The sequence below is a fragment of the Zootoca vivipara genome, chromosome 13, assembly GCF_965207765.1.
Source record: "Zootoca vivipara chromosome 13, rZooViv2.hap1.1, whole genome shotgun sequence".
In the NCBI taxonomy this organism is placed as follows: domain Eukaryota; kingdom Metazoa; phylum Chordata; class Lepidosauria; order Squamata; family Lacertidae; genus Zootoca; species Zootoca vivipara.
In genome coordinates, this window is record NC_142596.1 from 10374645 (window position 1) to 10396458 (window position 21814).

Sequence of the window (21814 nt, forward strand, 5' to 3'; positions counted from 1 at the left end):
AAATCCACCCTGACAACCGAAGACTTTGATTTACGAAGATGGCCGCGGAACAGATCGTCTTCGTAAGTCGAGGTACCACTGTATACTGGAGTAAGAGGGGATGGTGTCAGCATCCCACTTCCAAAACTGGGCGTCTAGGTCTTCTGTATACCCAGCTGCCCATTCCCATTCTGCTAGAATTTGTCTTATGCCAATGTCACATCCATGCTATACATTTAAAGCATTCATATACCTCTGGTACAGTCATGTTGTTGTTGTTTAGTCGTGTCCGACTCTTCGTGACCCCATGGACCAGAGCACGCCAGGCACTCCTGTCTTCCACTGCCTCCCGCAGTTTGGTCAGACTCATGTTCGTAGCTTCGAGAACACTGTCCAACCATCTTACCTGAGCCAGACCATTTATCCCCCTATTATCTACTCTTAACTTGGCAATGGCCTGGTAAAGTTATATACAGGACTTCTTTCTCTTAACTGGGTATGCCAGGGAATTGAACCTAGGAAACTTCTACATGCAATGCATGTGGTCTACACCAGTGAGCTATGGCTCTGGACAGGGGCCAGGGGCTGGGGCAGTTAACTCAACTGTTGGCTCAGCAACTTGCCTCCCTTTCCTACTGTGTTCTGGTTAGCCCTTGCCAGCATTGCTGCCTTTCTTCCTTGCTATCTGGTCTTAACTGCAATGCAAATGTCTGCACCCTCTTGAGGATTTGCTCTCAGACCACTTCAGTCAAACTCTGGAGGGTTGGCTGGTCAAGTTGCTTCATCTCCTATCAAACTTTCAACCAGTGGCTAAGTCCTAGCGGTCCCTACCCTAGCTCCCAACAGGCAGTAGTACTTGACACTCTACAGCCATGGCCTCTCCACCACAACCAAGATGCCACAACTACATTCTGCTTAAACCAGTGTTTCCCAAACTTGGGTCTCCAGCTATTTTTGGACTACAACTCCCATCAGCCCTAGCTAGCAAGACCAGTGGTCAGGGATGATAATAATAATAATAATAAAATTTTATTTATACCCCGCCCTCCCCAGTCAAAAACCGGGCTCAGGGCGGCTGATGGGAATTGCAGCCCAAAAACAGCTAGAGACCAAAGTCTGGGAAACATTTGATTTAAACCATAGGCTTCCAGTACAGTTCGGTACAGTTCCAGGACACGGGTGGCGCTGTGGTCTAAACCACAGAGCCTAGGGCAGAGGTCGGCAACCTCCGGCCCATAGGCCGGATCTGGCCCACAGAGGCCTTTTAACCAGCTCACGAGCTGCCCGCTCACCGAGCCGCCCGGCAAGTCCCCCGTGCGCTGCGCTAAACCGGTGCAGCACGGCGCAGGGTCTCGTCGAGTGGTGCCGGAAATGGCACCTGCGCACACAGATACCAGAAACCGTGTCTGCACATGTCCAGGCGTCGAAAACTGCTTTTGCGCAGTTGTGATTTTCAGCTTCCGGGCATGCGCAGAAGCACGTTCTGGCGCCGCGGACATGTGCAGACGTGATTTCTGGCATCGCGCTGCACATGTCCGGCCCACGGACAATTGTCCGTGGGAATGATCCAGCCCATGCCCAGAAAACCTTGCCAACCCCTGCCCCTGGCCTAGGGCTTGCCGATCAGAAGGTCAGCAGTTCAAATCCCCACGACAGGGTGAGCTTCCGTTGCTTGGTCCCTGCTCCTACCAACCTAGCAGTTTGAAAGCACGTCAAAGTGCAGTAGATAAATAGGTATCACTCCAGTAGGAAGGTAAATGGTGTTTCCGTGCGCTGCTCTGGTTCGCCAGAAGTGGCTCTTAGTCATGCTGGCCATATGACCCGGAAGCTGTCTGCGGACAAACGCCAGCTCCCTCGGCCAGTAAAGCAAGCTGAGCACCGCAACCCCAGAGTGGTCCGCGACTGGACTTAACGGTTAGCGGTCCCTTTACTATGTGCCATTCCCTGCAACTAAATATACAAGACAAAGGTGGTCACAGAGCCCAGCTGATAAATCTGCAACAGAGGAATCACTTTCCTTACCTGGTGAAATAGAAGGCTGTGGACTATATACTTCAATGAAAGCAGCACCGCTGTAAACAATGCTTAATAAAGCTACAGATCACACAGTCTTTACCACTCTGGATGGTGAGAGCGAGTCATAGAGGAGCTGCATGCCGATTTAAAGGAATCACAGCAGTAAGTACATGCTTGGATTCAGAACTCATCAGTAGTCAAACACTGGCACTTCAAGAGTGCAGATCAGCAATAGTATTTTTAGCATGATTGCGAACTTTTTGCACTTTCAGCCAGCTCCCTGTAGATTTGTACAGCTGAGTCATTATAGAAGCTTCCAAACTGCTCAGAACCAATGGCATAGTCTGGTACTTGGCAGGGCTTGTCCCTCCCAACCTACAGGCTGGGGCCTTGAGACAAATCTGGGCAATGCTGCAGTCCTGGTGTCCAGCACTTCACCAAGATGCCAGCTGCTGCACCAAGACATGGCGAAGGAAATCTGCCTGCTGGAAATCTGACTCTTGACAAAGCACCCAGTCTTCGCTTACTAAAGCAGCCAACTCAAGGAGATTTCTTCCTTTGCTGAATGATGCACTTGGGAAGGCCATCTACATTGCTACTTACTTTTTGAAAACATGTCTGGAACTGTTATGTACTAGGCTTGGATCCTGGAGAACCAATGCCAGCCCATGCAGAGGATACTAAACTGCATGGACCAACAGTATGACTCAGTATAAAGTTGCTTCCTATGTTGTTCCTAGGCTTCACTGTTCTTAATTTTGAACTCCTTCTCCAAAATAGGCTTTTCCATACATAGGCAAAATCAGCTCTCTCCTGCTGTTCCTCTGGCTCTGCAGAGTCATTGCAAAGCAGAAGAAACAATACAATAAGGGGCAAGGGAGGCTAAAACAGTGAACATGCAATGGCAGAGTTTTGCATGGGAATGCAGACACCCACTGCTTCTTCCTTGCTGTTCAGCCACTTCCAACACGTGGCTTTTTGTTTTTGCTCAAGGTGGTGGTGGGGAGGCCACCCAGCTCAAGCACAATTCTGTGCTTCGATTGAGAATCAAAGTGGTATGTGATTCAGAGCTGACTTAAGACCACAAGACGACAACACACCCATCGTTCAGTTTTTGCAGAGGAGTTAATGTAGCTGCATGCACCAAAAGCCACACAATATTGCCAACTTGGGCCTGCTGTCAGCCTTTCCACCAGAGTACCTGTCCCCTTTCGCTGAAAGATTCTCAAAAAATCCAATGCCCTTCTTTATCCGCTAATGCTCTATTTCACAGAATCACAGAATTGTAGAGCTGGAAGGCACAACAAGGATCATCTAGTCCAACCCCCTGCAGTGTAGGAATCTTTCACCTAACATGGGGCTCGAACCCACAACCCTGAGATTAAGAGTCTCATCCTCTACCAACTGAGCTATGTAGATTTCAATTTTTTTCCTTTTTATTATGGACTGTTTATGTAATTATTGCTTATTGTAGGATGAAAGGTGGGGCTAGCTGTTTTTTTTAAAAAGAAAAATAAGTGCTTATACACACACAGGATGGAACACCCTGAATGTTATACAATCCCTGCCCTCTACTTCAACAAGGTGGGTTAATAGATGTGTGGATGTTGCCACTTGTCTTATTTCTAATATGACTTTCTCACATTGGGTATGGCCTGAAAATCTCTTGCTATGCATATTGTCTGTTGAACCTTAGCTACAAATTCAGGCCCTACATTGGCACTGGTTAACTCAGGCATCCCCAAACTTCAGCCCTCCAGATGTTTTGGACTACAATTCCCATCTTCCCCGACCGCTGGTCCTGTTAGCTAGGGATCATGGGAGTTGTAGGCCAAAACATCTGGAGGGCCGCAGTTTGGGCATGCCTGGGTTAACTTAATGGATTTATTTAACAGGTTACATACATAGCTCGTTGGCAGCACTCCTAACACAGACCTATGCAGAACATCTTCTGGCCTTAGGGATGGGAGTATAGGAGTCACAAAGCTCGGCTGTACACTTCGGAGACCAATGTGCAGTTAATTTACTGTGTCCACATGTACAACACATGATGCCCAGATTGAACTGGGGCTTGGGCCCATATGCAATGCTATTTCTGCCCTAAGTCTCTTTTCTGCCCTAAATATGCTCCCAATGCCAATGGGACCGTTCTGCATTGCAAGAATGCCTCTAAATTGCACGCTCATAGTCAATGGAAACTGTTATCTAGGTTGGTGAAATTTTAACTTCTGTGGCCAGAGCAAACCGTGGGTATCAGAGCAAATTTCTGCCATGGGCAGAATTTGACAAAGTTTTGCATTACTGGAAAGAGACTCGAGCAGGATTTGCTTTTCTTGTCGGGGCTCCCATCCGACGGAAGTTATTTTTGCAGCAGTATCTTGCAGCTGGTTGCAGTGCAGTTAAGAAGTACTGTAGTCATATATTGCTGCAATACAATTGAGACTAGTGCAGCGGCTCTACAGTACAGAAATAAGTTACGGAACATGCTCTGTTCAGGTAGTTGCCTAGGCAGATCCGGTTAATGCTGGCCCTCGTTGAGGCCTTCATGATCACATGCACTCTGTCTGGAAATCCTTACTGATATCTTACCCCTTCACACATTGCCTCCCTGACTTGTATAGTCAAAGTGGCACAGCACACACAGTTTTTATAGACTGCTACAGTTGAACAAGTGCCAATACTGCCCCACCTTAAGATGTCTGCACCAAGCTCTTGCCCCAGCCCACTGCGCCCATTATTCTATTGCAATACAAGCAAGGCTCTTAAAAGCACAATATATGCCTAGCAGAGTTAATGGCTGCGTTTACAGGTCTCTTTGGGAATCAGTTTGGTAGGGCAGACGTCCTTTGAGCAACCAACATCTTCCACTAATGCAGCCCTGCATTAGTTTTCCTACAGAAACTAGTTGTATTAATGCAACACATCTGTTGCCAAAATGAGCACAGCCCAAAAGGACAACAGTGGAGGAACTAAAGTACTTCCCTGACAAGCAACTTTTGCAACCAAGACTAATAACATAAATGGGCCTTCTGCATGTGGTTTCAAGCCCACCTGTCCCACTTCCTGGGAACACCCACCTGTCCCCCCCCCATTACACGAGCAGGAAAGGTACACAAGCCTTTCTTGCTAGAAGTTTGCAGAACCACTCAGAAGCTATTTAAGATGCTGATGCCAAAAAGCATTTACAACAGCCTGACTGGACCAGCAAAAATACTGCTGAAACATCATACTGATTTGTCCTGCCAGCCATCAAAGCCAGTGGTAGTTTCCAAGGCTTTAACAGGATAAAAATGTATTTTGGTTTCTTCTGCAAAAAGCCAATACAACGCACATTCTCAAAGAACTGTACTGAGTATCATTGTAAACCTTGAGAAGCCCAGCTGAGCAAAAGCAGAATAGTTTTCAGAGGGCAGTGACTAGACTATTTTGGGTTTCTTTTACTTAGCTTGGCTTCTCAAAGTTTCATCTTCCTGACTCATCACATGCTGGTAAATCACAGAAACTCTGCAGTAGGAGAGGACAACACTCGGAAGAAACAGGTGCAAATGCTTGGCTTCCCCATGAAGGAAAACTTCCAAAGGCTAATGGAATGTGAGAGTTTAGTGCAATCACATCCAACCAGAGATACTATCCTAACCTGGTAGATCGGTAATCTCACAAGTGGAATAGAGGCATCTCTCACAGGCCCTTGACCCAGGAAGAGCTACCACCAACCGCCTAGAGTCAAGATTTGGGCATCTGCTAATGAGCCTCTTTTCTACACCCCCTGCAGGGGGCAGCTTCAACTGCTGTGGGAACTTCTGGTGGGTTGAAAAGCACAGTAAAAAAAAACAGTCTAAATAAATACAATTAAAACTCCTTGCAGTCATCCCACGTTGCAACAGCCTGAAATATTACAACAGCCCACGATTCAAAGCCACTTTGGGGAGCACAACTTTAGTCCTCCAACCAGCTGGCTCTACAGGAGCATCACAGAAAACACTACTACTCTCTCTCTCTCTCTCTCTCTCTCTCTGCCCCCACCCAATATTTACCATTGCATTCTCAATGCAGTATCAGGTTTAGAAACTTATCACACCCTATTATTAGTGGGGGCGGGAGGGACAGCTACAGTTCTCCTTCCCCAAAAGGTCTCACTTAGTGCCCCAAACCACTATATTACTCTTGAGGGAATGGATGCCTTAGTAAAACAAAACAAAACAACAACAATAATAATGTTAAGAAAGAAGCTGTCGGTAATAATCAGAAGCTGGTGACAAAGCTGGGGGGAAAAGCAAAGCAATCCGGCAACTGTTGCTGTGCGTCAGCAGAGTCACTCACCAGACTGCAGGCTAGGCTGGGCTGCAGCATCCGAATCCTGGGAGCTCCATGGCCTGTCCCACCCTGGCTGGCTGAGAGACTGCAGTCCAAGGCACAGGTCAGTGGTGTCTGGGAGACCCCGCGGAGACTCCTGCACAGAAGGTGGGAAGAGCATTCTGCTTGCTGCCACTCCCTTGGAGTCCTGGAAGTCTGCTCAGACAGGGGGGGGGGGAGAGAAAAGAAAATACACAAATAAAAATACACGCACGCACGAGCTCGGGAGTTTAGGAGTTTTGCAGAGGGCAAAGCCCAAACCAGATCTCACGATATTCAGCAGCTATTATTTCTACAGATAGTGATGACACGGAGGGGTGGCGGGGAGGAGAGGAGCAGAGCACCAGATGGCCTGTGCCCAGACCCACGTCCACCCTCCTATCCCGCCGGCACTAGTGACTGGGCCGGCATGTGATCAGGCTCTGCTGATGCTTACCGTTCTGCCAGAGACGTCACTCGGCCATGCAATATAGCCACATCTTCGCTTACATGATAGAGGTGGAGAGCAAGCCTGCCCATGGGAGCCGAGGCAGCATGCAGGAGGGGAGAAGAGGCGACACAGTTAAACAGGGAGCTGTAGCTTAGCTCTGAGCCGAGCAGGGAGGTGGCTAGAGGCAGCAGCCACCCCCCTCGGTTAAAGCAGAGCAGCAGAGGCAGCAGCAGCAGCACAGCCGCGGAGGCAGTGTGTGAGTGTGTGTGTGTGAGAGAGTGAGTGTGTGTGTGTGTGAGAGAGAGATCACACTGTTGGCTTGGTGCTTTCCAGCTCCCCTGGCCCCGCCTCCCCACCCACAACCCCCCCACAACCCTTTCGTCCTGGAATGTTTCCAGCTGCTGGCGCAAGCCCTGGAAGCAGCAAAATGCAAAGCTTCACAATTCTGCTAGCATAGTCTGTTTGCTTTAAACTTGGCTATTGTGCGCCCTCACAGTCTCTGCATTGTTTACCGCTATGGGTAACCTTCAGATAAAAGAAAGATCCTGAGCTACACATTGGAAGGTGCATGCACACTTAAGGGGTAGTGGTAACAGAGCCTGACATTTAAACGGAGCTAAGGTTAAAGTCAGCATCCCCTTGCCTTAATAATAATAATAATAATAATAATAATAATAATAATAATAATAGCTATTTGGGGGGGCAGCCACACCCAAAGCATAACCTGTCACTACACTGCTTTCCCATCTCAAAAAAAACCTCCAAAATAAATGGCACAGGGCTGTAGGAGGAAAACGCAGTAATGTTTTGCAAGTCTCCAAATTCCAGCATAATGCAGAACAGGGTGGGAGCCAGACCAGAGAACCTTGTCTCCTTTGAAGCTCCAGTCATAAGGTGTTCCAGCAGTAACATCACTGCCACCCACTTGAGATTTAACAGCTGGAACAAACACCACAGAGCACAGCTACCTGTGCCAACCTCTGGAATTGCTAAGAAATGGCAGTTTCATTCTCGATTTAGACCAGACACGCTGCCTGAAACCCTAAAGGGGAGCTACGAAGCGGCCACATTTTTAGTGCAGAATCAGGAGGAGATGAGAGGAGGATCTTCGAGGATGCAAAATTGGCTTCTTATGAAATCATCCAGGGTTGGGTTTTTTTGGGGGGGGGGACAGTCAGTTATCACTAAACCAACCGTCATTTTTCATAGTCAAGTATTACATGAAGTTAACACCCCGCTTATGTAGTAGGCAGCTTGCATTTTATGCACCATCACCTGATAAAATCCTTCCTCTCCAGCCCAGCAAGAATCTCTACACACAAAAGGACCCCTCCAATTCAGGGATAAGGCATTCGCTGCCTTGCATCATAACCACAACTCAGATTTTGAAAAACTAAGCTGCATTACACTTGTTTGGAGTTTTATTGTAAACGAAATTTGCAACAGTTGGAGTTGCCTGTAGGATGCAAAATGAAAACCAACGGTTGCTCGATCCCAGTATTCCTGACATTTATAGTTAACTATTCATGCATAACTTTGTTAGCTGTTGATAACTGATTACAGTAAGTTTAGAATAGTCCTTTGTTTTTTGTTGGTCTCCCCCAGCTGTGGAATTCTTTTCTCTTCCCCTTCAGAAGCTTTTTAAAAAAACTGATAGAAGAATAGTTAAAACATTGCAATTTAGGTTGTCATTTGTTGGCTAAGATTAAACTGGAGAGATGTTATTGTAAATGGATCATATTGCATGTTTCCATTTTTTTAAAAGAGTGTGCTCTGAAAGTTTTGGGATAGAAGTGAATGCAAATTTAGGCTAGGAAGTCCTATTCTGGAACTCATGGGATTTTATAAAAGCTATGACTTAAACATGCATGCTAGCTGGGTAGAGTTTTGATTGGGGGGGGGCTTGGATCAGTTGAGTGGCTGAATTGTACATGCCTTTAGAGTGCTTATTGGAAGCACAGAACACTGATTAAGGATTCTCTATTAGACACAGCAGAGGTCTAAGTACATTAATTAAAAAATCTGCACAAAGTGACATTTGATGGGCAATATTGTTTGATAAATTTCTTACAGGAGGGAGAAAAGGGAACACAATTCCTTGTTATCTAGGTTTAGAATATGCCTAATAAACTATATGCTGCAACAGCAATGTTTAAAATGAGAAAATTGCTTGGGAAGGGCAGATTGTAAAGTCCCCACACCCTGGAGGGCAGAAGAAGAAGGGACCCGAAGGAGTCTCAAAGCAGCTAACATTCTCCTTTCCCTTCCTCCCCCACAACAAAGACTCTGTGAGGTGAGTGAGGCTGAGAGACTTCAAAGAAGTGTGACTAGCCCAAGGTCACCCAGCAGCTGCATGTGGAGGAGAGGGGATGCGAACCCAGTTCACCAGATTACGAGTCTACCACTCTTAACCACAACACCACACTGGCTCTCTCAGTATTTAGCCATGTGATTTCGCCAAACCACAGCCCAGAGGTGAATGTGCTCAGAAGAACATCTGAATCTGCTCACAGTCTGGATAATTTTAAAAAGTCGTTTGTGGCTGTATTAGGATGCCACAAATGTTGCACACTTTGCACTGGACTGACCAGCGTTCAACATGACTTGGAGAATTTGTATCTGATGGAACTTCAACATAAGGCTCCAAGTTTGAGAGTGAAACTGGTAATTACCTAAAAACTGGAGAATAGACTTAGTAGTGTGTTTGCTGCAGGTCCATGCAGGCACAGCGGAAAAACCCACAGAATACCACAGCAGCACACAACTGTTTCCTAGGAGTTTCAGTTTTTAGCAAGAAAGCAGCAGTCTCGTGGTTGCCAAGATATTCTTGAATGTGTGGGCAATGTCTGAAGTCTCAGAGCCAGAGGAAATGCTGAACAAAATTTATACTACTCCTGGGAAAAGAGAGTAAGGCAGGGCTTGGGTGCCCTCACATGGCTTTCCAACTTTCTCGTGGTAGCAGAACTATGACAACTGCAAAGTACTGATGCAAACTTGCACTGATATCATTCACACAGTTCATAGTTGTCCGATTATATCACTTGCAGTTGTATCAAATTTACTGCTAAATGAAAGTTGCTAAATGGTAGATTTGCTGCACTGGCAGAACGTCATTGCACAAGGGAAAATTACGTGCACTACCAAAGATGGCTGTGCAATGGATTGCACAAATGTTTCACAACCGTGTTGGATTCCTTGGTTGTGCAACCTTTAAACTCTGCCATCTCCTACAACCCTAGGTTATGTCCACACGAAACATGATTTGTGTTAGTTACAGGTAGGTAGCCGTGTTGGTCTGAGTCGAAACAAAATAATAAAATTCCTTCAGTGGCACCTTAAAGACCAACTAAGTTTTTATTTTGGTATGAGCTTTCGTGTGCATACTCTCTGATGAAGTGTGCATACACACGAAAGCTCATACCAAAATAAAAACTTAGTTGGTCTTTAAGGTGCTACTGAAGGAATGATTTGTGTTAATAGCCTTACGGGGTAATCCTATGCATGTCTGCTCAAAGACCCAATGAGTTCAGTATATTCCAAAGACTAGCTGTTTTCATGCAGGAACCTTTTGAGCTATGTCTGCACATAAGTGCTATACTGTACTGCAAGTGTAATATACAAACCTATTCTAGAGCTATACTCTCAAGAACAAAGCTACATTCTATTCTAGAGCTATACTCTCAAGAACAAAGCATATATTTGTGAATGCTCACTCAACATGATCTCATTTGCGGGAATAATATTCCTTTAATCTGAAATCCTGTTAAACATTAATACTATTCTCAGAAAGGAGTAAAACTTAAATCTTTTTAACAAGTGCCAGCCCAATCTTCATTATCCGAGGGAAAATCTCAATCAGCTAGGTAAAGCTACTAAATTGGGATTCTACGACTTTTTCTAAACCTAGAACTCACCCTAAAACTTCATATTTACTTTTGGCAATGTAAGGGCCACCTTGTTTTTCCACCTACAAAGGAATCAGCATGTTCCACCAAAGGATAGAGGACAGACACCTAGGCATTTGCACAGGCAATACTAATACTAATAATTTATTATTTATACCCCGCCCATCTGGTTGGGTTTCCCCAGCCACTCTGGGCAGCTTCCAACAAAAGATTTAAAATACATTAAAACATCAGTCATTAAAAACTTCCCTAAACAGGGCAGCCTTCAGATGTCTTCTAAACGTCTCATAGTTGTCTATTTCTTTGTCATCTGATGGGAGGGCGTTCCACAGGGCAGGTGCCACTACTGAGAAGGCCCTCTGCCTGGTTCCCTGTAACTGCTATTTTATGTTTGAGTGCTTTGCTTCCCAAGAGGTCTATGTTTTCCATTGTCCATATTTATGAAAACCTGGACAAACATCAGTTATTCCAAACACAGTAAACCAGTTATTCTAAAACAAGCTGCTCAGTCAGTAGAGCATCAGACTTTTAATCTCAGGGTAGTGGGTTCAAACCCTTCCAAGTCTATGATTCCTGTGTAGTACCACAGAAGGATGCAGGGAGGACAGCATGCCAGTCTACAGGAAACCAGGCTTCTTCTTATAACATGAAAACTATGTGTTTGTGATATCCCATGAATGCTTAGTGGCTAAGTTTGTGGGCTGAGATGTTTGAAACTCAAGCTTAAATCTCTGCTCAGCTAGGAAGCTTACTGTGTGGGCCTTGGGCACGTAACTCTTACCTGCCAGCCAATAAATGGGTGTTGCAAGCACTAAGCAAATGGGAGTTGTGTGCCCAAAACATCAGAATGGCACCAGATTGGTGAATGCGGCCTTAAGGGGTCCACTTGCCATGCTCATTTTCAGCCTGCCTGAAACATGATGGTCTCTCTAAAGTAGTCAAGATCTAGGGGAGAGGCTCTCTTAGAAATTAACCTGGCATGAGCTTTGGAAGCAATCCCCACCCACTTCTATGATTTTCAGATCGCAGGCTGAATAGTCCTATAAGCATTTACATCAACAGGAGCAGATGGTATTCCCCAGATGTCTGCAGGAGATCAAGTGATATTGCTATGAGAATGATGCCAGGTTATAAATCCTTCAGAGGCTCATGGCAGAGAAGGCAGTGCCACTGGGAGTAGCAATTAGTATGACTGGAAACAGTGGGTAGATGCAGCCAATAAATTTCACCAAGTCATGCCCACATGCTTGATGAGATGCCGCCTGAGCAGAACCAGTCAAATGCTTTATTTTTTGAAAGAAGGCTCAGCTCCTGCAAAGCTGTTAATTCAACCTGCCAAGAAGTAATCCTCTTAAAATATTCAAAAGACCTTGTTAGCCCAGGTCTGAATTGCACAATCTGAATTTAACTTTCATCAAAAAGGTCTGGAGATGGCTATGAGCAGAGATCTAAGGCTCCATCAACAGTTTTTAATTGCTGTTTTACTGACCCAGGATCAGCATTTTCGGCCGAATGCACTTTAAAGCTTAACTTTTCAAGGTCACAAAACTGCACATAAATTACTACTGCGGATGCGTGATGCATGGTGATGGGGTACAGTTCTATGTGCTCGTAATACCACCATTAGTTAGAAGACATCATTCCCACGTTATAGTCACGTGTTTCAAGGTTAAGGCTGACCCAACAACAAATCCATACATCCCCATGAAATCTGGTATGTAATGAATGCTCTGCAAAGATGGGTTCTTTCCAGCATTCAAGACCCTGTCTATTCTCTCTTTCTAGGTGGGTTTTTTGTTCTGTCCTGCAGCAGTGAAGAACCTTTGGCCCGTGGGCCAAATTCTTTTTTATGTTGTTTATTTAAGATTATATCACACCCTTCTTCCCAAAGGGGCCCAGAGCAGCAAACAAAAGGTGAAAAAACAATAAAAGCATATTAGAAGGCATCCTAATATGGTCAGCAAGGCAGGCTTTCTTTATTTTCAAACCATGCACACCTGAGATCATGTGTTACATCAAGTGTGGAGCAGGGAAAGCCGTGACGAAAACGAAACAACCATGAACTCGAAGTACACTCTAAATTGATCCTTGGTTAGTGAGTGTTGCTGTTAAGTGCCAATAAGCTTACTAGGATCCTACTGTATTACAGAATTCCTGATCAGGAACTATATGCAGCCAATCCCTGCCAGAGGTAGGGCTTGCTGTCAACATCAATCAGCTGATGGGCATCAACAGCAAACCCTACAGGGAAACAATTCCTTTGCCAGCATGGTTTGATTTCAACACACCTGGGCGCAAGTAGTATATATAAACTTGGGAAAAGAAAACACTTCACCTGGCATTGCAGTGACATCAGCTAATAAAACAGGTGGGCTTCCCCACCTACCTGTTGAAGTGGCCTGGAACTTGTGTGCAGATTAAATGCAAATAATCTCCAAATCAAAAGGACCTAAACAGCACACAGTCCATTATCTGTGTCTTAAAATAGGATTTGCTATGGATAATTCACAGCCATCTGGATATTTATGATCTACCGTGTTTCTCATATTATAAGACATGTCTTATATTTATTTTTTCCTCAAAAAAACACACTATGGCTTATTTTCAAGGGATGTCTTATTTTTTTCCTCCTCCTCCTGCCGCAGCCGGCATTGCTGCTGCGCCTATCACTATGCCTTATTTTCGGGGTATGGCTTATATTCCTTGAATGCTTAAAAATCCTGCTATGGCTTATTTTATGGGTATGTCTTAAAATATGAGAAACAGGGTAACGTGTGAACCCAAGAAGGCCCACTGCCTCCATTTCCCCCAAAAAATAATGCAGGTGGAAAGCCAATTGCTTTACTTATACAGCAAGGATGGGGGATTTTAGCTAAATGAGCACCCAGGGTAGAGCTTACATATATTTCACTACTTGTGGAGCATTTTGTTTCTCTCTAAATACTATTACCAACTTTGGGCTCAAGCTTCAGGAGATTTAAAAATTCCTGGCTGCTTCCTGCATACAAATCCTCAAGGCTGCAGAACAAGACTCATCATTTTCATAGGCTTGCTCACTATCCTTGGATTAGTGTCTTCTTCATTTGCTATCTGTAGATTTAAGGACTAATTTAACACTGACTTGCCTGTTATACTAGCACATTCAAGAAAAGAGCACTTCGGCTACACAACTACAATGTAAACTGAAGCTTTTCTAATTTTACAAAAATTATTTATGCCTGCTATTCTGATTGACTATGTTTTGCACTGCTCATTACAATCACAAAATGAAAGCAAATGTGTGCTTTCCAACCTCATCAGACAGGGTCAATGTTTAGCCATTTAGAAGCATTGGATAGTAACACTTGTTTTATTTTAATGATGGTGCACTTTGGCTTGTGTTTTAATACAACAGCCTTTACCAATGGAATGGGTCTGGTCATGCAGCAGAAAGTAGGGAACAGTGTGCTTGGGAACTTGAAGTTTACCCACTGTATCAGGAATATAATCCTCATCTGACTCTGCCAGCTGTTCCTCCAGATCACACACATTGCTACCAACTTATTTGCTAGCTATTTAAACCATCAAGGAAACTTGCACATTGACTGTAAATATTACAACTCCATAGAAGCCTGCAGACTTCTATGCCCCTTATGTTAAAATATTATAATCAACTCATTAAGTTACCTGATAACAGATCTCTCCTTTCCTTTGCAATGGGTGTTGTGCAGACTCCCTTGAAGTCAAGTGAGTTCCCCAGCATGCTGTTTATTTGTCGGAAAATCTCTGCATTGCTGCACGTGGTCAAAGCTGGAACATCAGAGTTGTCCCAGCAATCTTTTATGGTCCTTCCAATACTGTCCTTCTGGAAACAAAAGCAACTGTATTAGCACCATAGAAGGGAGGGGAACCTTAGGTCAGGGAGCCTGAATGCAGTCCTCCATGCCTCTCCATTTGGTCACTGAGTGCTTGTTCAAATTTGGACTACTCTGGTGTAATTTGAATAGAGGGGAAAGAGTAGTGTACAACTCTTTGATCTTTCCCATTCATAATAGTAGATGCTCACTTTTGTGTGTTACCCCTGGCTTTTGGCGTGTTGATTCTATGCTAATTAAGTACAGTGGTACCTACCTCGGGTTATGTACTTAATTGGTTCTGGAAGTCCGTATTTAACCTGAAGCAAACTTTCCCATTGAAAGTAATGGAGAGTGGATTAATCCGTTCCAGACGGGTCCACGGAGTAATTAAATTGAAAGTACTCAACCTGAAGTGTACTTAACCCGAGGTATGACTGTATTGACAGTGCAGGAATAAAGATAGCTGTAGACACACCTCAATTTCTTTTTTAATCCCTACCCAGGAACTGCGCAAAAGCACATAGGCAACTGTAAGTTCTCAGCATACATTTTTGCAGTTTTCCGGTTTTGTACAAATTCAAGGGAATGTGCCAGAATGTGCAAAATCCGAGGCAGAATTTTTTAATTTGGTTTGCTGGTGCAGTTTTCTGGTTTTGGTACAAGTGTTTGGAATCAAGGGGAGGGGAATATTGCTCCATTAAGGAATGCACAGGAAACAGGTACCAGAATGGCTGGAAAAGGAATGAGAGCATTGAGGAGGAGTAGGCGTGGAAATAAGTACCAGAATGTGACAATGGATCCACCCACCCCAAAACTCTGAAACAATCTGCAAGCCTAAATGGAGAGGGCTGGATTGTTCCTGTACTGATTTATCCCTGAATTTGCAGAGGAAAGGCATTGAGACTGCTGTTTGAGAGTAACACCATGGGGAGACTATGCAAATTAAATTGAAACACAAACGACTGCAAACACACAATAAACTCTGCTGCAGACAGGCTCCAAGACACTCTGCCCTGTACCAGTCACCAGCCTCACACAACATCCTCAAGTGCTTTTGTCTGACAAAGGTTATCCTTGAGCTGCCACCTTGTCTGCCTCTTGCTTGCCTGAATAGAGAGGTGTGAACGTAGAAAAGCATATTTTGACTTTTGTATGGCTGGAATATAGCCCACTGGACAAAGGCAGGAGTCATAAAAAAATAGTTGGTCTCTAAGGTGCTACTGGAAGGAATTTTTTTATTTTGTTTTGACTACGGCAGACCAACCTACGGTACCTGTAACTAGGAGTCATAACCTTTGCTTTGCCCATTTTTGCCTCCAGCTCTGCCTGCCACTAGGCTTGTCCCATACCCCTCAAAGGGCATGCAATGCTTGGGCTGAAATAGATTACCCAGCTTGGAACGGCAGAATCAAAGTGAAGCTACAAGCAACAACTTAAACTGAACGCTTTCAGAATGTGCTTAATGTGTCAGCCACCACAGCTTTGGAATCAAAACTATTTGCACCACACAATGGTAATAAACCAAATGCTTAGCATACTCTCAAGTTAGCACTTCCAAGTTTGTGTGAGTGGGTGATTCAGAGCTAGGGTCATTTTCACTTCCTGACAATCTAGTCTTTTCATACCATTAATCAAATGATTCTAGTGTCGTCTACTCCACCAAGCGAGCCTGCTCAAGGCTTCATCCTCCACACCAACACAGGCACACATATATATGTTTTCAGATATTGCCTGGAGACATGAGGATTGGGGCTTGACTGCTTAAAGTGCATCATATTAATAAAGCAGTGGCTACAGATCTAAACTCACACCCCGTAACTCTTGCAACGGTTTCTCAACTTCTGAGACTGTGCTTGAGTCTCCAAAGCCTTCTGCACCATGAGGATTAGAACGCTTAATGAAATCAGGACTCGCAATGTTGAATTCTAGCTTATACTAGAACACACTGCTGCAGCTACTGTGTGGTAATCAGCAAGCAGCACAACCACCAGCAAGGAATAAACCTAAACACAGCACAGTCCTTAAAGTATCTGTACTATCACAGAACACACCACAAACAGCTGTTCTAGAGTCAACAGCTAATGAAAACAACTGACTGAGTTTCAGGCAATTGACGTGAGGATAACACCATCTAGCAAGTATTATTCCTGACTCCACCACCCCTGTTCCTTAAGTTTAGGGCCAACAATGAAATACAAAATCAGTTAAGCTATCCAGCCTTAAAAAAACCTGGTATATGCAGTACACAAGCTATTTATGCATTATCAATTCAAGTATCCTCTCCAGTTACAATTTCCAACAACCCTAAAACTACAGTGCCCAGAATCCTTTGAGGTAAAGAACATGCCTCAAACGAAGTCCTTTCTCTTTGCTGGGGAGTTTGAGCTACTTCTGAATTTCTAGTCTTAGCGTCCACTAACTCACCTCCAAGGAACTCATTCTTTCTCTACTAGCAGAAAATGTATTTTTTCCACCATGGTACAAACTGAAACTGAGCGTTGGGTAGAAAAGTACTTCGAAGGAAAAGAAGCCCTCCCCCACGAAACAGAATAAAATAACTGAAAAGCCAAGCAGATTTCAGTTAGTGGGTCAGAACCAGGGCTTTTTTTCCCCCGGCAGGAATTCACAAGAGCTCAGCTCCGGCACCTCAGGCGAGCTCCATTACCATTGTAAGAGAACAAGGGAAGCGCCGTTCATGTTGAGTCCCGGCACCGCTTTTTCTATAATAGCACTGGCCAGAACCCATACAAGCAATACCACCATTATTATCATTTTGCTGTGTTAAAAACTTTTGTAACGAAAGAAGCAGAAAATGGTGAGGAAAGATGTGCAATTTATTGCACGTGCGAAGACTTTCTACTCAGTCCCACTGAGTTCAATGGCCCGTATTCCCAGTAATTTGTGCACAGGTTTGCAATCTAGTAGCGTGCTCCTAACGACGCCTACTCAGAAGTAAGTCCTGCTGAATTAAATGGGTCATACTCCTAGGTAACTGGGGGTTAGGATTGTAGCCTAATAGGGGAGAAAACGGGGCAGGGGGGGGGGAGGTTGGGAAACAGAAAAGCGGGTGGGGCAAGAGAAGCGGAGAGCCAGCTAAAGAAAAACGAAACCAACGGGAGAAACGCAGCCCGGCGCGGATGCGCACATTAAAAAAGGGAGGCGCCCACGTTCCTCGGCGTTAAGAGCAACTTCACTTTTTAGAAAGCAAAGCCCATGGGTACACGAAGCGAAGTAGGGAAGCGGAGACAAGAGGGAGTGTTTGCCGCTCCTATGCGTCCCCCTCTGTACTGCCCTTTTATGTGCTTACCCTAATAGTCAACATTCACGCTAAAGGTCGTGTAAACGCCGCCGCGCCTCGCTAAGGGTCCCCTGGGACTCCCAAACCGAAACGAAACATCTGCACGCGGCTGGGGCGGAGAGCCAGAAGCCACGCGCGGCTCGAGCACGTGAGAAAGCTACAGCTGGGGAAGCCAGTCCCGCCCCGGCCCCCTTCCTAGGCAGGCGAGGCAAGGAGGCCGCGTCCTCCCGCGCTGCAAAACCCTTCGGGGGACACCGCCCTCCGCAGCTCTCTGCCCACCCGCCGTGGTCGCCGAGGTTTTTGGGTTTTTTTGCAGCCCACGCTTTGAGCCGCTCGCTGCGCCGCCGTTGCTTCGCCCTCCTTTCCCCCCCTCCTGTCTCGGTCCAGCCTCGGACTCACCGGGACTGTAAAAGCCATCGCAAGGCAACCTTCTCGGAAACCCCGCGCGAGCGCCGCACGCGGGAAACTTATACCTGCGCGCCCGCGTGGCTCCTGCTCCCCTCCTCCTCCACGGGGCGGGGGGAAAGGCGCTAATTAGGGGGTTGTTGTTAAAAACAGAAAAGCAAAGCCCCGCGCGCTCTTCCCCGGGGGATCGGGCGAAGCGTCGCCGGGTCTGCCCCACCCTCGCGTGCAGGAGTTTGCAAACGCTCCCTGCCCGCCAGAAGGGAGTAGCTTTCAGCACAGGAGGCCGGCTAATTATTAATCAGCCGTTTGCCTCGGTGCCTCGCGTATACTTGGCGCGCTCGAATAGCCACACAAAACTTAAATTAGATTTATTTTTAAATGCGCAACGCCATCCATAGAAATGCACCAAGGCTATCAAGCTATTTTTTTTGGGGGGGGGGGACAACACATGCATGTATGCCTTATTCCGCTGCTGCCGGCCTCCCCACCCGGTGCAAGGCGGTTTGCACGACAAATTTGCAACAGCTGAGGATGCGCACCTCGCTGATTCGGGAGCAAGACCCGCTGGATTCAGTAGGCCTTACCTCTGAGTAGAGGCTGCGCTGTCAAAATCTTAAAACGCCTTGCCAAGAGGCCTCCCAAACAGACGCCAAACAGATAAACAGCTATGTGTTGTTGTTTTTAAAGACACCTGAAGGCAACTCAAGGAAGCTGTGTGTTGTTTTTACTGTTATTTTTGTTGCCAGCTGCCCAGAGTGGCTGGGGCAACCCAGTTAGATGGGAAGCATATAAATAATAGAATTATTATGAGGAAGCTCCTGTTTTTACTAATTTTTTTGTTGGGAGCTACCCAGAGTGGCTGGGGCAACCCAGTCAGATTGGTAGTATATAAATAATAAAAGTATATAAATAATAAAATTTATTATTATGAGGAAGCCTCTGCACACGGGGGCCACAGCTGTGGCATCCTCCCAATAGCCAGCTAGATCCCTCTGGGAAACACACAGGAACAGTGCTTGGGGGGGGGGGGCGGGACGCAGGAGTACGCATAAACATTTTGTGAATCTAACAGGTGAAGAAACTAAAATTCTTAAAAAATTTAGTTTCTTCTCTAGCATGGTGAATCGTCAGTTCCGTTGCTACCCCCGATGTCCATTTACTGTATTTAGTTTTCCCGATTTGAACTATAACATTGTGATTTTCTTGAGTCAAAATGAGAGTAACCCAAACATTTATTTATTTTTAGAAAAAAGTGTTGCGTGGGACATAAGAGTAACAGTATGCTTCCCCTTTATCCCCCCCCCCCCAAGCAACCAGTAATCAGAGGCAAAGAATCTCCTGCTGTGGAGGTAAACATTGGCTTCCTCCTCCTCCAGCAATTTATCTAATGCCCTTCTGAAGCCATCCAAGTTGGAGGCTATTACTACTCTGTGGAAGTACTGTATGTGTTGTGTGTTGAAAAAGTGCTCCCTTCATCTCCTTTGTGCAGTGTGAACACCCAACCTCACAATCCATATACACCTCTGTTCATAGGAGCCAACTCCTGGGGGCCGATAAATAAAATATTTGAGGGGGCTGGGCCCCTGCAAAGTTGATGGGCATTGCCAATCAAAAATTTGTATGTGTGTGTGTGTGTGCTGTATTATGCGATCAGTTATGCGGGGTGGGGTTTACTTGCACTCCCCCCTCAATATTTTATTCAAGATGGCACCCCTGCTTCTGTTGGTGGGCGATAAAAGATGGGTCTCATCCTGTTTATTGTTCAAGGGCATTGTGATTTCAGCTGCAGTCCGGCAAACTTCCTCGGGGTCTCTCGCCTGATATTTCTTCTCCCATCTCCATTTTTATGGCATATGGTATGCCATAAAATTAGAAGTGTATTTTTGGAGGTGTTCTTGGCATCTATCAGCTGTGCCGCCTTGAATAAAATATTAAGAGTGGCCCGATAAGCCCTGCCCTGCACAATCAACCACATGATCACACACACCATTTGAATGGCCATGCCCATTAACTTTTAGGGAGGGAGGCCCCCAAAAAAATTATTGGGGGGCAAAGGGACCTCAGCCCCTAGGAGCTGGCTCCTATGGCATCAATGGTTAAAAAAGAAGTGTGCATGCACACGAAAGCTCATACCAAAATAAAAACTTAGTTGGTCTTTAAGGTGCTACTGAAGGAATTTTATTATTTTACTTATAAACCAGTTAACCATCAAGGGGTGTAATGGAAAGTTGGCACAGTTAATTCCATAATTTGCTAGACTTTTGGGGAGTTTATTATTTTTCAGTTTTAATACAACTGCATAAATCAGCTTGCAGCCTAAAAGCCCGGTGTCTCTGGAAGTCGTCCTCTCCCCAAAACCAAGGCAACTCCAACTAATACAATGCTGGCAGTAGCAACCTAGAGTCTCAGGCAGAGGCTTGCACTTTACCTGCTACCTGCCCTGCCCCTTTTTCTTAACTTTGTAAGATCTAAGCCTAAAACCATCTACATGCAAAGCCTGTGCTATACAGTGGAATCTCGGTTTATGAATTTTCAGTTTACGAACGCCGCGGACCCATCTAGAACGGATTAATTCACTTTCCATTACTTTCAATGGGAAAGTTCGCTTCAGTTTATGAACGCTTCAGTTTATGAACAGACTTCCGGAACCAATTGTGTTCATAAACTGAGGTACCACTGTACCACTAAGATGTGTCCTAGGCCAGTGTTTCTCAACCTTTTTTGGGCCAAGGCACACTTGTTCCATGAAAAAAATCACGAGGCACACCACCATTTAAAAAGTTAAAAAAATTAACTCTGTGCTGCCCTATATTGACTATATAATTATGACTAAGAAACACTTGCCAATTGCTGTGTTGGTTGCAATCTCCTGTAATAAGGCTTCACAAGCCGCTGATTTCTCTGCCAGCACAATCCTTTGCTCAGCAAGTTTCAGGTTGAGCTCATCCAGCCAGCTTCTTTAAGTTTGTCTAAAACCACCCTCCCGTGGTGGTGGCTGTTGAAAGCTGCGCTCGCCCCGCGTCGTGACCCGGTCGGCTTCCTTTCCGGCGGGAAAGTGTTGGTGACAACGCAAATCGCCCTTCTCGTCGCCGCACGTCGCGGCACACCAGCCAGCGTCTCGCGGCACACTAGTGTGCCGCGGAACAGCGGTTGAGAAACGCTGTCCTAGGCACAGAGCTCTCTCTCTCTCACACACACACAATTCAGTATAAGGTAAGAGGAAAATAACCACCCAAGCTTATTAGAAAACTACTGTAGTGGTTCAGCATAAATGGGCAAACGTCTAAGCTGGCATCATTGCTCGCCCTGTTCTGCTGAGCTGCACTAGCTCTAAGCAGGGCCCATGGGATAGCTGTACCTAACCGTTCATTGCTCCTGGCCTCCCCCCAGGTCAGAGAGTACTAAAAATGTTTTAAGAGCCTCAAAGGACCAGCCTTCCTTGCCTGCAGTGTTCTGGTGTCTCTCTCCTTCTGCAGCCAGTATCGTGCCCTCCAGGGATAATCATAGCAAGTGTCTGCTAGGGCTGGAATGGTTAGGTCAGCTTTCCTCATTGGACATGCTGGTTGCAGCTGATGGGAACTGCATCTGGTGG

The 21814-nt window shown here is 45.6% G+C and overlaps 1 protein-coding gene across 13 annotated transcripts in view; it reads right to left on the minus strand.

Annotated features, from left to right (window-relative positions):
• Positions 1 to 18447, minus strand: part of CPEB1 (cytoplasmic polyadenylation element binding protein 1) — a 51456-nt gene extending 33009 nt beyond the window's left edge. For 3 of the 13 annotated variants that reach the window (XM_088657417.1, XM_060282631.2, XM_088657416.1), the window contains exons 1-2: positions 6785 to 7127; positions 6316 to 6504 (exon numbers count right to left, since the gene is read on the minus strand). In XM_088657417.1, coding sequence (XP_088513543.1) covers positions 6316 to 6469 — 154 coding nt within the window. In that variant the 5' untranslated portion in view covers positions 6470 to 6504; positions 6785 to 7127. The other 10 variants (XM_088657412.1, XM_088657407.1, XM_088657413.1 and 7 more) reach the window with 8 other exon arrangements.
• Between the last annotated feature and the right edge of the window lie 3367 nt (positions 18448 to 21814).